General features: G+C 38.4%; 1 protein-coding gene across 1 annotated transcript; it reads right to left on the reverse strand.

The window, feature by feature from the left end:
* Positions 1-3,120: 3,120 nt before the first annotated feature.
* On the reverse strand, positions 3,121-15,201 carry GJB7 (gap junction protein beta 7). Its single transcript, XM_038553357.1, has 2 exons — positions 15,085-15,201; positions 3,121-4,924 (listed from the first exon to the last, which is right to left on the reverse strand). The coding sequence occupies exon 2, from the start codon at positions 4,895-4,897 to the stop codon at positions 4,106-4,108; it is 792 nt and encodes a 263-aa protein (XP_038409285.1). The 5' UTR covers positions 4,898-4,924; positions 15,085-15,201; the 3' UTR covers positions 3,121-4,105.
* Between the last annotated feature and the right edge of the window lie 249 nt (positions 15,202-15,450).

Genomic DNA, 15,450 nt, shown 5'->3' on the forward strand with positions numbered 1-15,450 from the left:
AGGAGCCTCAGTGTCCATCAAAAAATGAATGGATAAAGAAGTGATACACACACACACACACACACACAATGGAGTATTACTTAGCCATTAGAAATGACAAATACCCACCATTTGCTTCAACATGGATAGAACTGGAAAGTATTATGCTGAGTGAAGTAAGCCAATAGAAGAAGAACAATCATATGGTTTCACTCATATGGGGAATATAAAAAATAGTGAAAGGGATTATAGGGGAACGGAGAGAAAATGAATGGGAAAAATCGGGGTGACAAAACATTGAAGACTCCTAACTGGTAAACAAACAAGGGATAGTGGAAGGGGAGGTGGGCGGGGGGACAGGGTGCCTGGGTGATGGGCACTGAGGGGGGCACTTGATGGGATGAGCACTGGATGTGATACTATATGTTGGCAAATCAAACTCCAATAAAAAATACCCCCAAAAATGCTTTAAAAATTGTTTAATAGACTCCTTGACACAGTGGAAACAGGATATGTCTGTGGAAAATTATGAGAACTCTCCATAATCACCGTTGTCCTTTACAACTGGAGGAAGATTTGCTCTGTGAGAAAAGACTCGATTTTATACTAAAGAAAGAGCTTCTGGTAGGTTTCTCCCAGAACACCTCCCTCTGGATTTTGTCATAAAATTCAAAGGAATGCTGACATTTTTGCCCTCAAATGCTTCATCACTGGTTCTTTCCTTACAATTTTTTTTTTTAATTTTACGGATGTGGGTTATACCTTCTTTTTCATGGTCTGTGCAGTACTAAATATACAATAAAATATAAACTAGGAATAAGTTGGCATCAATATTTGAGAAAGATGTACTATGCATGTGATGGGATAGGGCACTTTGGGCTTTTAATTGTTTTATTAAAATTTTAAGAACAAAAATAATATGTTAAAAGATTTATCAAGAAAAATTCACTTCTCCTTTTATAACCAATGGGATCCTTCCACATCTCTTCCCCTTATTCACACAAACATATTATATGTACACACGTGTAGAAGTCAGGATGCTCAGTGCCTAAAAAAGGAAGAATAAGTACAAGAGAAGTGTTCTGCCTCCAGCCCCTTTTTATTTGTACAGGAAAGAAATGTATGAAGATCGTGGTTTTATTAGAATTCTTCCAGTTCTGAGATACAGAAACCCTATTTAAGCCAGTTTAAACAAAAATGGGGAATTTACCTTTCATGTAACTAAACTGCAGAAAGCAGAGGTGGAGGGGGTAATGGGGAGCCTGTGTCAGGGACAGCAGGATTGAAAAGTTCAATCATCCTCAGGTCTTTGCCTTTTTCTCCTCTTTGTAGTCTTTTTGTCTTAAGGAAAATGGTTTAATTTCCTTGGGAAGAACCATAGGTACTTGTAACCCTAGGCACTGTTTCATATAAGCACTTGAAAAAAATTCCCTCCAGCTCCAATGAGAAGAAACCCTGTGGCCACAGACAAAATCTGTAACCAGAAAGATTTGGGGAATGAGTGCTAGAGAGCTGAAATAACTGCAGGTCAGGAATGACTTGAATGAAGTTAAGACGACACTTATTCAATGATCTGGGAAGGCTGACAAGGTGAGAAAGTGGTTTAAGGAAGAACTATAGTTGTTAACTCTGCTTTTACTAGATGTATGGTCCCTGAAAAGTGAATTTTTGAGTCTCACTTTCTTTATCTCTAAGGTTATTGTCTGCCTTCTGAGCACCAAGGTGGTAGGGTAGAGGAGGTCAAGTGAGGTGGCCATGTCAATACAGGACACAAGTGTCAGATACTTACACCCATCTTCACCTCCGTGCCCCTCCATGAAAGTGGAGATTTTCTTGAGGCAGGTATTATACACCTCTGAAAGTATAATAGTGTCTTATTTCTATTGTAACTCAATAAATATTAATTTATTGGTAAGAGAAACAAAAAACATACCAAAATTTAAACACTAGTTTCAAACAAATGCTTTGGGTCTTCGCTGACACCAAGAAAACTTCCAGAGTATTTTTTTAGAAAACTCATTTTGTAAACGAATTAAGCTCATTGGAGAAAAAATTCATTCCCCCTCCTGTCTAAACTTCATTCACAGTCCTTGCTCCCATTACCTTTTCATCTCTTCTCCATGCGAACTGGGAAAGCAAGCAATGCACATGTCCCACCAATCCGTTTTCTTAGAGCAGAGCTTGTTATCATAACTGATGTTAAGAGGCTGAGCTCCTCAAAAACATTTCTGGCAGCAAACTTTTCCTCAGACTGAAAAATAGTCTTTTCTCCATTCTAGTTCTGTGCACTAAAACCCTATTTTCTAGATTCTATGCCATGATCGGGGACTCAGAAACAAAATTCTTTAACCCCCATCACTGTAAGAAAATATATATATGTATTCACATAAATCCTTCAGTGGTTACCTGGCACTTGTGAAGATGAGGTGTTTTCATGTCAAATGGATATAAACTTATGAGTGCAGCAATGAATAATTGGCATAAACTGAAAGCAGGAGAAAACCACAAAGTTCACCTTTCCCTGTGTTGTCCAGGGCACAGTCTTTAAGACAGATTATGACCACTGTTGGTGACACAGTTTGTAGATAATGACGGAAATAACCTTCATTATGCATGAATCACAGTGGCTTTCTGCTGAAGAGGGCAGTGCCATGGAAGACATGACATAATCAGTTTAAGTTAAAATTACATTTATATGCACTGACTTCTCATTAAAAAAATTCCAAGTAGAGAAGAATGATTTCTGAGCTATCCTCACCAAGGAGGATTGCTAGTCATGTTTGGAAACTGTCAGAAAAGGTTTATTTCACAGAATAATAATAGTGCAGTCAAGTAACAATAACAATGACAGACAACACAACAAAAACACTTCATTTTTATTCTGGAGAAATACACATCCATTAGAATATTAAATCCAAAGATAATATATCTGTGATTTAAAAAAAAAATAAAGTAAGAGATGCCTGGGTGGTTCAGTCAGTTGAGCCTCTGACTCCTGATTTCAGCTCAGGTCATTATGTTAGGGTGGTAAGATCCAGCCCCATGTCCAGCTCTGTGATGGGCGTGGAGCCTGCTTAAGATTCTCTCTCCCTTTCTGGCTCTCCCTCTGCCTTCCCACCCACTCCTCATGCTCATGTGCTGTCTCTCTCTCTCTAAAATAATAAAAATAAGAGCTAGGCTCCAAATCAAGTAATAATAAACATTTTTATTTTTTTTTACATTTTTCACAACAATGTAACAGCATTGTACAGATTTTACTATCTATTCTAAAGAGAGATGTACTAGTAAATTTTGGGAAAATTATGATATATTGTATTATACGCTCTGATTTCCTGACTCTAAAAAGGTCCAACAAATAGAGAAATTTATGAAGTATTTCAAAGTTCCATGGCTAAAGAGAAGTGTTAAGTAATTATCAAGTGGGTATGTTCTCTTTCTGGGTCCTACCCTGCTCCCTGTCTATGTACTCAGTGGGACCTGCCTTCCTGTGTGACTCCAGAGTGACCCTTTCAGGGGTCTCCTAGTTCAGGCTTAAGCAGGATATCTCCCAGTAATATTTGTATCAACTTGGAGACCACAAATAATGGCTTCGTTCCCTCTCCCCTAGTCCATATATATCTAGGGAGACCTAAACTGCAGAGTCTTGGGCTCTGTGGTCATTTCCCCAGGCCAAGCCTTCTCACTGAGTGTCATTGTGTGTACTTCTGTGTACCCTTGGTTAGCTGCTGCCCACCCTCACGATACTCTTTCTCTGCAACTTTTAAGTAGGGCTGAGTGAGGGAGCCTTGGCTGACACTTTGGAAAGATTGCCAGTGCTTCAACTACAGCTTGGAGTCATCACATCTGTCATAAATGTCACTTTTTATATTTTCCAGTTGACAGATCTAAGCATTTAAAAGAATGCTGCTTGTTGAATTTCTTCAGACTAATTTGCAATTAACTATTCAAACACAACTTACATACCCACTTGAACCCTACAACAATGACATCTTTGTCTAGTATATACAACTGAGCACATACTGAAAATTAAAAATTTTCTCAAATGACAGTAAGGCTGACACCCTTTGTTTTCCAATGCAGCCCAGGTCTTGCTTAGAAAGGATGCAGGTTCTAACCCTCTTCTGTGTCAAAAAAGTGGCTTTGTTTCACCTCGCTGAGATGCGCCTATGGCCAAATCTGAACGGCAATTCTGGAGTAGGGGAGGAGCCGCTATCACACCACATTCAACATATCTGAGATCGTGGCACTCACATGCTGAGGACTGGAGTCTTTTAGAGTATTTTTGGAGGCAGCACATAATAAGGCACTTGAGAACCAAAAAGCTCAGTTCAATGAAATTCAACACAATGCTCAGGCATGAGGTAATAACCAAGAAAAGTATAAAGATTGTTTTCTCGGTGGGTTTGGAGATGAAGCAGTCTACAGTGTTGGGACAAGGCTTCAAAGCACATTTCATAAGGTAGGGAACACTAAAGCCATTATACAGCTTGTAAAATAAAACCAGGAAGCCAATTTCAAAACCAGTTTTAACAATGAGGCTGATAAGATAAGTGTACCACAAGCCCCCATCCATCATACCTGGGCTGACATACAGTTTCTTTCTGTGCCTTTTCTCTCTGCCCTCACGATAGGCTACGTGTAGAACCACCAGAAGTGAAGGTGTGGAGACCATGATCAGTTGTAAGGCCCAGAGTCTGACTTGGGAGATGGGGAAGAAGTGATCAAAACAGACATTTTCACAACCAGGCTGTTTAACGTTGCACTCAAACTCTTTCTGCTCATCTTTCCATACATGCTCTGCTGCCACTATGTAGACCAGCAAACGGAAGATGAACACAACAGCCAGCCAAATCCGCCCAATCCCAGTTGAATATTTGTTTACTCCAGTTAGGAGGTCTCTGAAGAACATCCAACTCATGACTTAGGCTCAAAAGGAGGTCAGATTCTGCAAAAGAAAACAATTGCATCATGATTCATTTATTTTTATTTCATTGATCATTTCTACTGTCTTACTTGATTATGGGATTATGGAAGATAAACTCAAATTTCAATGCTGGATATTGAGGACTCACTTTCAAACAAGGGAATGACACTATTGGTCTACAGATGTAATTAATCCCATGCCCAGTTTAATTTGGAATTTAGTTGGTGATCCCACACATACTACCCTATTTTCAAACAAATTATTTGGCTAATTGCTTCTAAGGATGAATGAGTTCTGTTACTGATCTAGAAAAAATTAGATTTGAATCCTAAAGTGACCTTGGTATCTTGAGATAGCCCTCACATACCTACTTCTTGAAGTTGTAATCTCTACTCACTTTTTCTACTTTGTCAATGCCCCTCCCCAATCACTAAAGATTATTCCCTGCACCTACCTCCTGTAGTGTCCAGTATCCCATCCCAACAACTGAGCTCACTTCCAGTCTGATAGTGGAAAGTGAGGCTCTCCAGTATGAACGTTTTCAAAGTTATGTTTCCTTACTCCTCCAGACTCACATCCATGCCCAACTTAACCTGCTCCACTCAGTTCAGAGAGAGAGGTCAGTCTCATCTTGCCTCAGAATGATCATTCCAGCTCTACATCCCATTTTTTATCAAGTTTCCCTGGTTCTGTACTCTGTATCTCCAATTTCCATTGTTTCCTTCATCTCAGCATATAAATGTTCTTAAGTGTTACCCATTTTAACGGGGGAAATCTGCAAAGCTTATCTCGCTGACAACTATCTTCCTTTATCCCTTATTTCTATTTCCTCAGCTATTATTTACTCTTCAACTCATTGAGTCTAGTTTTTCTGCTCATCAATGCACACTAAAATTTCCACAACCACTCAACTACCAAGTCTTCTAGATGTTCTGGATCTCATTTAGTTTTTCTGATACTATTGCCTGCTCTTGTGTTCTTTAAACTTTTTCAGCCTTGACTTCCATATTACTCTATCTTGTCTTTCTATTGTTCTGATCCTCTTGATTGTGCCATCTTAGTTTTCTTTGACTAGTTCTTAAAAGCTCTGTCTTCTGCTCTTTTTGCACTCCATATGCTCTCCCTAGAAAATCTCATTCATTCCCATGGATTCAACTACTCCTTTCAGATCCTAACTCTCAAATCTTCAGCTCCCCAGATTTCCACATCTCTCTGCCTCTTGTTATCATCTAAATATGCCACAGTCATCTCAAACTCAATATATCTACAGCTGAATTTATTATCTGTCCTGCCCTTTGATTTTTTTTGCTTAATGGCATCACCAATATCTAAGCACCCAAGTTGTATATCTCATGTTCGTTCACTCCTCACCATGATCCTTTTTTTTTCATGATCCTTTTTAATTGCTCACCAAATTCTTCTGATTCCTCCTATCTCTCAAATTTCCCTCCAAGTTACTACTGAAATCTCTCTACCTATACATCCTTCCATGGCTTTCTATTTCCAAATTATCATCACTTCCTCTCTCCTCCTCATATGTCCTTGATGCTGTTTAATTATCTTGCACTTCTGTCCATCTCTTTTGCTGTTTTCCATATAAAAACTGATAGGACAAAAAATCCAGTCAAGAAATGAGCAGAAAACACGAACAGACATTTCTCCAAAGACATACAAATGGCCAACAGACACGTGAAAAAAATGCTCAACATCACTTGGCATCAGGGAAATATAGATCAAAACCACAATGAAAGACCACCTCACATGGGTCAGAATGGCTAAAATGAACAAATCAGGAAACAACAGATGTCGGTGATGATGCAAAGAGGAACCCTTTTACACTGTAGGTAGGAAAGCAAACTGTTGCAGCCATTCTGGAAAACAGTATGAAAGTTCCTCTAAAAGTTCAAAATAGGGGATCCCTGGGTGGCGCAGCGGTTTGGCGCCTGCCTTTGGCCCAGGGCGCGGTCCTGGAGACCCGGGATCGAATCCCACGTCGGGCTCCCGGTGCATGGAGCCTGCTTCTCCCTCTGCCTGTGTCTCTGCCTCTCTCTCTCTCTCACTGTGTGCCTATCATAAATAAAAAAATAAATAAATAAAATAAAAAAATAAAAGTTCAAAATAGAACTACCCTATGACCCAGCAATTGCACTACAAGGTATTTATCCGAAGGATACAAAAGTAGTGATTGGAAGGGGCATATGCTCCCCAATGTTTATAGCAACAATGTCCACAATAGCCAAAATATGGAAAGAGCCCAGATTCCATAGGCAGATAAATGGATAAAGAATATGTGGTATATAAAATAGAGTATTACTCAGCCATCAAAAAGAATGGAATCTTGCCATTTGCAATGACATGGATGGAACTAGAGGATATTATACTAAGTGAAATAAGTCAGTCAGAGAAAGACAAATACCATATGATTTCACTCATGTGGAATTTAAGAAACAAAAAGAGATGAATATGAGGAAGGGAAGGAAAAATAAAATAAGATAAAAACAGAGAGGGAAAAAAAAACAGAGAGGGAGGCAAACCATAAGAAACTCTTAACTATAGGAAACAAACTGAAGGTTGGTGAAGGGAAGGTAGTTGGTGGTTGTTAACTAAATTGAATTTAAATTAAAAAATAGTTTTTAAAAAGTGGATAGGATGCTAGGGAGCCTTCTTTTTCATTTTAGTGATGTCTTTCTGGCTTCCATTTTGTCTTATAATTGAATTCTGTGGTGTGGCCCACAGCTTTTGTTTGTTGGGCCCATTACATACTCAGCATTCTCTGTTCAGTGCTTTTGAGTTGGTCACACAACTACCCTAGAAAGTGGAGATTCTGTTTGCTTTTCAGTTTGGTTTGTTTGTTATGGTGGTGGATGTTTTGTTCTCTCAGATGAGAAAGCTACTTTCCCAAGTATACAATGTAAGATATGGAGCAGGGTTTAAATCCAATTTACATCATTCTAAAATAGAGCTTCTCAACAGTGACACCATTTATATTTGGGGCTAGATAATTCTTTGTTGGATCAGCTGCCGTGTGCATTGTAGGTTGTTTAACAGTATCCCTGGCCTCTATCAGCTAGATCCAGTAGTACCAGCTCCTACCTCTATTTCAACCAAAAATGGACAACTGAAAATGTCTCCAGATATATCCAAATGCATGGTACCATGCAGAGATGAGACAAAATCTCTCCAAGTGAAAATAACTTCTCTTAACTTTCTACCATCATCAGAAGATGTGGGCCAGAGCTCCAGTTCTGCCACTAATATACTTTGAGATTTCTCAGGTGAAATCCTTGCCATTTCAGGTCTTGTTTTCTGTTACAAAAATTACTTACTTTTTGCTTTTTATATTACGCAGTTAAAAGAGTATCATGGAAATGATGGTGTGAGGAGAATGAGGAGGTTAAGAAAATTGGGATATTGTTATAGCAGCACACCTGTTGGAGCATGTCACATTACCTCTTACAGAGGGAACAATATGTAGTGAGCCCACACACTAGAGCCCTAAGGAAATATGTGAGAGTTAAGAGATGTTTTCAGAGAAAACAAAGATACATGTACACAGTGCTCTATTCAGCAGGGAATAAATACTTCAATGTCCTTGGGTTCAGAACACAAACAAAATTATATTAAATAAAAAGGATTCTGAAATCCACCTGAAAGGTTAGTGTCTCCGTGAATTATTAAAACAAAGTCCCAAAGATTAAAAAAGGGAAAACAAAAGGTATTATGTTTTCCTATAACATGTGTCATCGGGCATTTGTCCATATTATTCAAAAAGATATTTATGTAATGTTACAAAACATTTGGAAGTGCCCTGTTGGGCATTTTAGAGAAGGGAAGAGAGCAAGAGTAGATTCAGGCTTTTTTGCTAAAAGAAAAGCAGTAAGAACATTTTGAATAGAATTGGAAGACTGACACCATTAAATACGTCAGGATTATGAATTTCACTTGACTGATAAATGTCTATCCTATTTTGAAGTTCTCTGCTGATGGAAAGTCAATGGCTTTTCTCAGAGAGGGAGGTGTTCTAATTTTAACAAAGGTGATTTAGCATAGTGCATAAGAGCCTAGGCACAGTGTTGGACTCCTTGGGTTCAAGTCTTAAGTTCAGCTGTGATTTTAGAAATACCAACCATGTGGAGCTCAAAACAGAGTGTGATACATGGTAGGTGATCCATAAGCATCATCATTATTACTTTGCCAGTAAAAGTCTTTTCTTGGTGTCAAATTGGAAGCCTTTCCAATTGCAAGTTAAGTATATATTTTTCTCTAGCTTTTTTCCTATGAAGATGGATAAGTTAGGAGTCTCCATATAATAGCCTTTTAAGCATTTGAAAGCAGTTATTGTTAGTTTGAAATCATTAGCTCATCATTCTTATGTCTTAACAATAATTCAGATTGTCTCTTTATTTTTAATTTATCCCTTAAACCACTAAGGATAACTACTGATTTTTGAAGAGTTTCTACTTGTCTATTCTAATGTACCAATTCTCCTATGACTTTCTCTCTTAAGAACTAGCAGTTAATTGCACAGGAATTTAGTTTGGAAAATTGAATTAATAAAATATTTTCAGAAAGTAAAATATTCAACATTGCCAATATCAGGAATAATTTTGGGAAGTTGTGAATTCTCCCCAAACTTTTTATCTAAATTAAAATTGGAAGTGAGAAGAAGGTGCTGGATCAATCAGATTTCCATGTCAGAAAAAATTAAGTTGGATCCCTACTTTATGCAATTTAAAATATTAACTCAAAATGGATCAAAGAACTAAAAAATATAAAGGCCAAAAAAACCCATAAAATTCTTAGAAGGACACAAAGGGATAAATCTTTATGACCTTGAGTTTGGCAATGGATTCTTAGATATGACACTGAAAGCATGAACAACAAAAAAGAATAAATAAATTGGACTTCAACAAAATTATTATTTAAAGATTTTATTTATTTATTCATGAGAGATACAGAGAGAGAGAGAGAGAGGCGGAGACACAGGCAGAGGGAGAAGCAGGCCCTATGCAGGGACCCCGAAGTGGGACTCAATCTTGGAACTCCAGGATCACGCCCTGGGCCAAAGGCAGGCACCAAACCGCTGAGCCACCCAGGCATCCCAAGACTTCATCAAAATTAAAAACCATTGTTCATCGAAGGACATTATTAGGAAAGCAAGAAGAACCAAAAGTGGGGAAAAATACTTGTAAGTCATGTATCTGGTAAGGGTTTAATATCCAGAATACATAAGGAACTACTAAAACTCAACAACAAAATATAATTCAAAAATGAGCAGAAGATTTGAATAAACATATCTCCAAAGAAGACATACAAATAGCCAGGACATACATGAAAAGATGCTTAACATCACTAGTCGTTAGGGAAATGCAAATCAAAGCTACAATGAGATACTGCTTCACATTTACTAGGATGAGTACAGTTATTAAAATATAAAAAAGAGGGCAACTGGGTGGCTCTGTTGGCTAAGTGTCCAACTCCTGATCTCAGGGTTGTGAGGTGAAGCCTCAAGTCGTGCTCTGCACTGGGCATGGAGCCTACTTAAGATTCTCACTCTCTCTCTGCCCCTCACTGCCTGTGCTTTCTCTCTTAAAAAAAACAAAACAAAACAAAAACAAACAAACAAACAAACAAAAAAAACGAATTGTGACAAGTATATGCTCTAGCTGCTGGGATACAAGAGTGAGCTAGATAGAGAATAGAGAAAGCTCCTTGCTCTCATGGAGCTTATATTCTAGAGAGGGAGAAAAATAATAAACAAGAAACAAGTAAATGCATAATATTAGATAATGATGAAGGCTGTGAAGAGGCATAAGCAGAATGTGATGTAATTATGATGGGGCCAGGAAAGCCTCTTTGGACTGAGGGGCCGTGGGAGACCTCTCTACTGAGGTAGTGTTTGGATTGAGCCCTGAAAGGCAAGAAGTCAGCTACATGAAGCTATGAGGAAGAACATTTTAGGAAATGGAATACCTAGTCAGAATGAATTTATGTGTTTGAGGAACAGAAGGAAGGTCCTCAGTGAATGAGGGGTGGATGGTCTGAGATGAGTTTGGAAAAGGAGATCCAGCCAAGTTGTATAGAACCTAGGTGGTCACACTAGGCTGTTCTGTGCTATGTCACTATAGACAAGAAGTTCACTCTTTTGAGACTTCAGTTTCCCTGTCTATAAAATGGGGTTACTAATATTCCACAAGCTGACTTCATGAAGTTTGTTGTGGTCATAAATCAAAATGAAATATAAGAATTTCATAAAACACACAGGAAAGAAAAGAGATAGCAAAGTTGAATATTGAATTCTTAGGTGAAATATTCAGTCTCAAATTTCTTTGCTCTTTGCCGTAGAATAAATCACTTACTCATTCTTCAAAAGCCTCAATTCTTCCCACTGACCACATTAAGAAAATTGAACTAAAAGATGAGAAATTAATTTTCATATCACTTTGCTGTCGTATTTAATATTAATATTAATAGGAAATATCCATTCAGTCCTATTTACTCAAATAATTCCAATGTCAAACCTATTGCAAGGATTTTTTTCATTATTGGCATCAACGTTGATTCAAGTATTTCATAATTCTATGAAAAATCCCAAATGAAATGTATCTGGGAAGTGGAGACAGAGGGTATGTGGGTACACAAATACACATGTTCTATGGGGATGAGAAGTTAGAATGCTCAAATAATGACTGACAAATTGTTTTAACCCTTCTCTTAACAGCAGAGACTTAATCCTCAAAATGGAGATCTTGGAGAAGAATTGTGTAAATGTAAAATTTTAGATAACTATCCCCTGTGTGCTGCATATCCAAAAGTCACAACCAAATGAATAGGTAGAGGAAATAAATTTATACATGTCAGAGTCTACTCTCTTAGAAGGAACTTGCATTAGTATAGCTCTGAGTAAATAGATACAAATGAATAAGTTCATTTGAATCAATTAGGATATCATTTGATGCCTGACAAATATCAATTTAAATATCATCATCATTATCAAACCAATGAAAATTGAAAGACCCCTCCCCCAAAAAATCAACTAAAAATCCTCCACCGGCTATACTAAGGTTCTACTAACTGATTTTTTTTAAAGATTTTATTTATTATTTTGAGAGAGAGAGAGTGAGCAAGCATAAGCAGGGGGAGCAACAGAGGGAGAGGGAGAAGCAGACCTCCACCCTCCCCCTCTGAGGAGGAAGCCCAATCAACCATGTGGTCCCATGACCGGCATAATAACATGGTAGCAGAGGTTAACAGAAGAGTAGAGCTCTGCATGAATGCTAGGTGAACAGAAACTATGTAGACCTTCTCAATGTCTACATATTTCCACATACAGGGAAAAGTTTATAATGTACAGATATAAAATACTCCATCACTCTCTTCTGCAACCAAGGATTCTGGATTTTTCTGGGACAACCTTATTGCAAACATGCTGATGTCTAATGAAAACTAATGAAAACGTGTATGAGTTTTGGGTTGAGAAAATGAGTTACAATAACCATACAGTAGAGGCAAGGATAGTTAATGCATCTGACTTTTCTACATCATGGATTAAATATCCATTACAGTCATTTGATTCTCATTCCTCCAATTTACCAAGCAAACTCTGAGTAATAATTTTCTTGCCAAGGAGATTCCCTAAACTGTGTGAAGATATTCCCCTGAAATTACATACAAGAGTTCCAGTCCCTGGAGAGGCACCTGTTAAATCAGGCTCCTCTGGGTTTGGTTAATGAGTCCCTTAGAGCTGACTCACCTCATGGTGAATCATACACCTGAGCTTCTGAGCCTTTGGGACTGAGCACCAGTCCACCCATCCTTCGCTTATTCCAAGATGAGCCTTTGCTATGCCAGCAACTTCCCCTACACTGAAGCTTCACTTCTTGTGTGGTTCAGCCATCCACAAGTAAGTGCCTTCTTTGTGTTCTTGAGTGGGCACAAAACCACTGAGAAGCCCTGGCACTGCCAGAAGGCAGAGTCCCGCACTGAAATGATCGAAAACTGCTATTTTGAAACTTGTGTTTGAGGGGCACTGGATTTCCAATTTCCTTGCAGAACACCAGTGACAAGCCTTGAAAATGCATCAGCTTCTATATCCAGTTCCTTTCGTGTCCCAGTAATAACAGTGCCTGTCTGTGGGTAGTGCTTGAACATTTCCAAAATGTCTCACAGCATCTCATGTAATCCTCACCTCCACCCTCTAAAAGAGGTGAGGTCTGTGGTATGACCCCCAATGTAGTGACGAAGAAAGGGAAATTCAGAGAAGGAAGGGGCTTGTGCAAGACTCCCCCTAATCAGTTGGAAACCTGGCAGCAGAATGCAGATCCTGAATGATTGGTTTCTAGTTCCCCTTAGCATGCTGGGTCTTCTGGTTCATTAACAACTCTGTGCTACATTGTACGCAAATTATTTGACCCCTAAAGAATAGAGTTTCCTCTCAAGAGTCTCTTTCCACTACCTGCTGACACTTGCAAATTCCATAAAACCCCCATTTGTATACAAGGCATTTTCATTTTTAGCAATAGCCTATTTGGAAAATCCGTAAAGCAAGGTGTTTCTCAGCCCAGGATCTATGACCCCTGAGGGTCTGTCATTAGATTCTCAAGGGCTTCTGAGAAGTTTATGCGTGTGTATTTTGTTTTTACAATCTTAAAAACAAAAAAACAAAGAAACAATGCTGCTGGATGACTAGCTCGTAACCAAGGACTGCCACAGGATTTCAGTACTCATAGTCACCAGCATTTGGTAAACTACACAGCCTTCAGGCCAAATCCAGTTGACTACCTGTTTTGTAAATAAAGTTTTGTTGAGGCACAACCGTGCCCATTCACTTATTGTTGTCTATTGCTGTTTCCATGCTAAAATAGCAGAGTTGACTGGTTGCAACAGAGATAGTATGGCCCTCAAAGCTAAAACTACTATCTGGCTTTTGCAGAGGCCATTTGCCCACCTCTGATATTTACATTGTATTTGAAATCATATTGGAACCAAGTTACAGAACTTTAATTTTTCTGGGCTTCCGAGAAACAACACATAATGGATTCTGCTCAGGAGAAAGCTACATGAAGGCATATTGACAGGGCAGCCTGAATGAAGCCTGCTGGCAGTTTGAATGGAAACATGCTGTGAAAGGTAACCCAACCCACAGTGAGATAGGTAGGACCAACTTTAAAGAATCTGGGCTTCTGCAGTCAGTACCTTATTCTCTTAATGAGTGGTAATTTAATTTCAGCCAAATCATATCTTTTGTCCACTAAACTTTAATTAATTTTATTGGTTTTGTGATGTTTGATTTTTCTTTTGTAAATATAGTTGCATAAGAGCTATAAGTCTAAAGATTGGCCTGTGGATATGAAATTATTTCACATCTAATTTTAGGTTTTATACATATAAATAACAGTATACTAAAAAAATAAATTGTTAACACTGAGGATCCATGGACAATGCTGAGTAGAAGCATCGTATATGTGTCACACAAGCTGACACATATACATTTACACCTCTTGCCTAGTATTTTACTTTCCTGTATGAATAAAGGCATTGCCATTTTTACTTTTTTATTTTTTAAATATTTATAAAAATTTATCTATTTATTTGGGAGAGAAACTGTGTGCATGAGTGAGGCGGGGGTAAAAGGAAAGGGAAAGAGAATCCCAAGCAGACTCCTCAATGAGCACATATCCCAATGCAGGGCTTGATCCCCTGACCCTGAGATCATGATCTGAGCCAAAATCAAGAGTCAGACGCTTAACTGACTGAGACACCCAGGTGCCCCCAAGGCATTATCATTTTTAGAGGATCCTCTCTTAGGAACAGTTCAAAGGTTGTCCTTAAGGCACACAGAAGGGGCCACTGAGAGGTCTTGGGCTGTTCCTCTATGAACCCGAAGTCCCATTCATTCACATTCTGTGCTCAGGCCAAGCGTTTTGACTTGGCCACAGCTGCCAAAGCCCTCAAGTCCATCACATGTTCCAAATGGGTAACTTAGAGGCAGCTTATCCAGAAAGGGCATCTGTGATGCAGCACAAAACTGGATAGCAATACATCTAGTTTGTAATAATTAGGATTACTTCTCTCATCAAAACTTTTTGGAAGGAGGTAATGGCTAACTACCCAATTACAAGAAATGCCATCTTCCCATTAAATAAATAAATCCTATCATAGGAGAAATAAGCTTAACTTACCTCTTGACACAGATGTGGAGATTAAGAAGAGAGCCAGTCAGTTGCTCATTTGATTAAAATAAAATCATGAGCTGATTATATTATTTCCCTGAGAGGAAACTAGTGCGTTAAGCTCAGGCAAATGGAGTTTAGTGGTTTCCAAGGTAGCATAAGCCAAACAGGTGTAACCTGATCATTTGTTTTGCCTCATAACTTAGATGAGAACTTTTGTGTCTCTGCTGTTTATAATATATGTTAAAAGGGAATTGAAACTGGAAAAACCAATTAAAGCCATTCACATACACACAGTTCATTGAATATCTCTTTTTATAAAACCTTATCATCATCTACACAAAGAAGCTGGAACAATGAGAGAGAGTGTTTCAT

Source organism: Canis lupus, chromosome 12 (assembly GCF_011100685.1).
Source record: "Canis lupus familiaris isolate Mischka breed German Shepherd chromosome 12, alternate assembly UU_Cfam_GSD_1.0, whole genome shotgun sequence".
In the NCBI taxonomy this organism is placed as follows: Eukaryota; Metazoa; Chordata; class Mammalia; order Carnivora; family Canidae; genus Canis; species Canis lupus.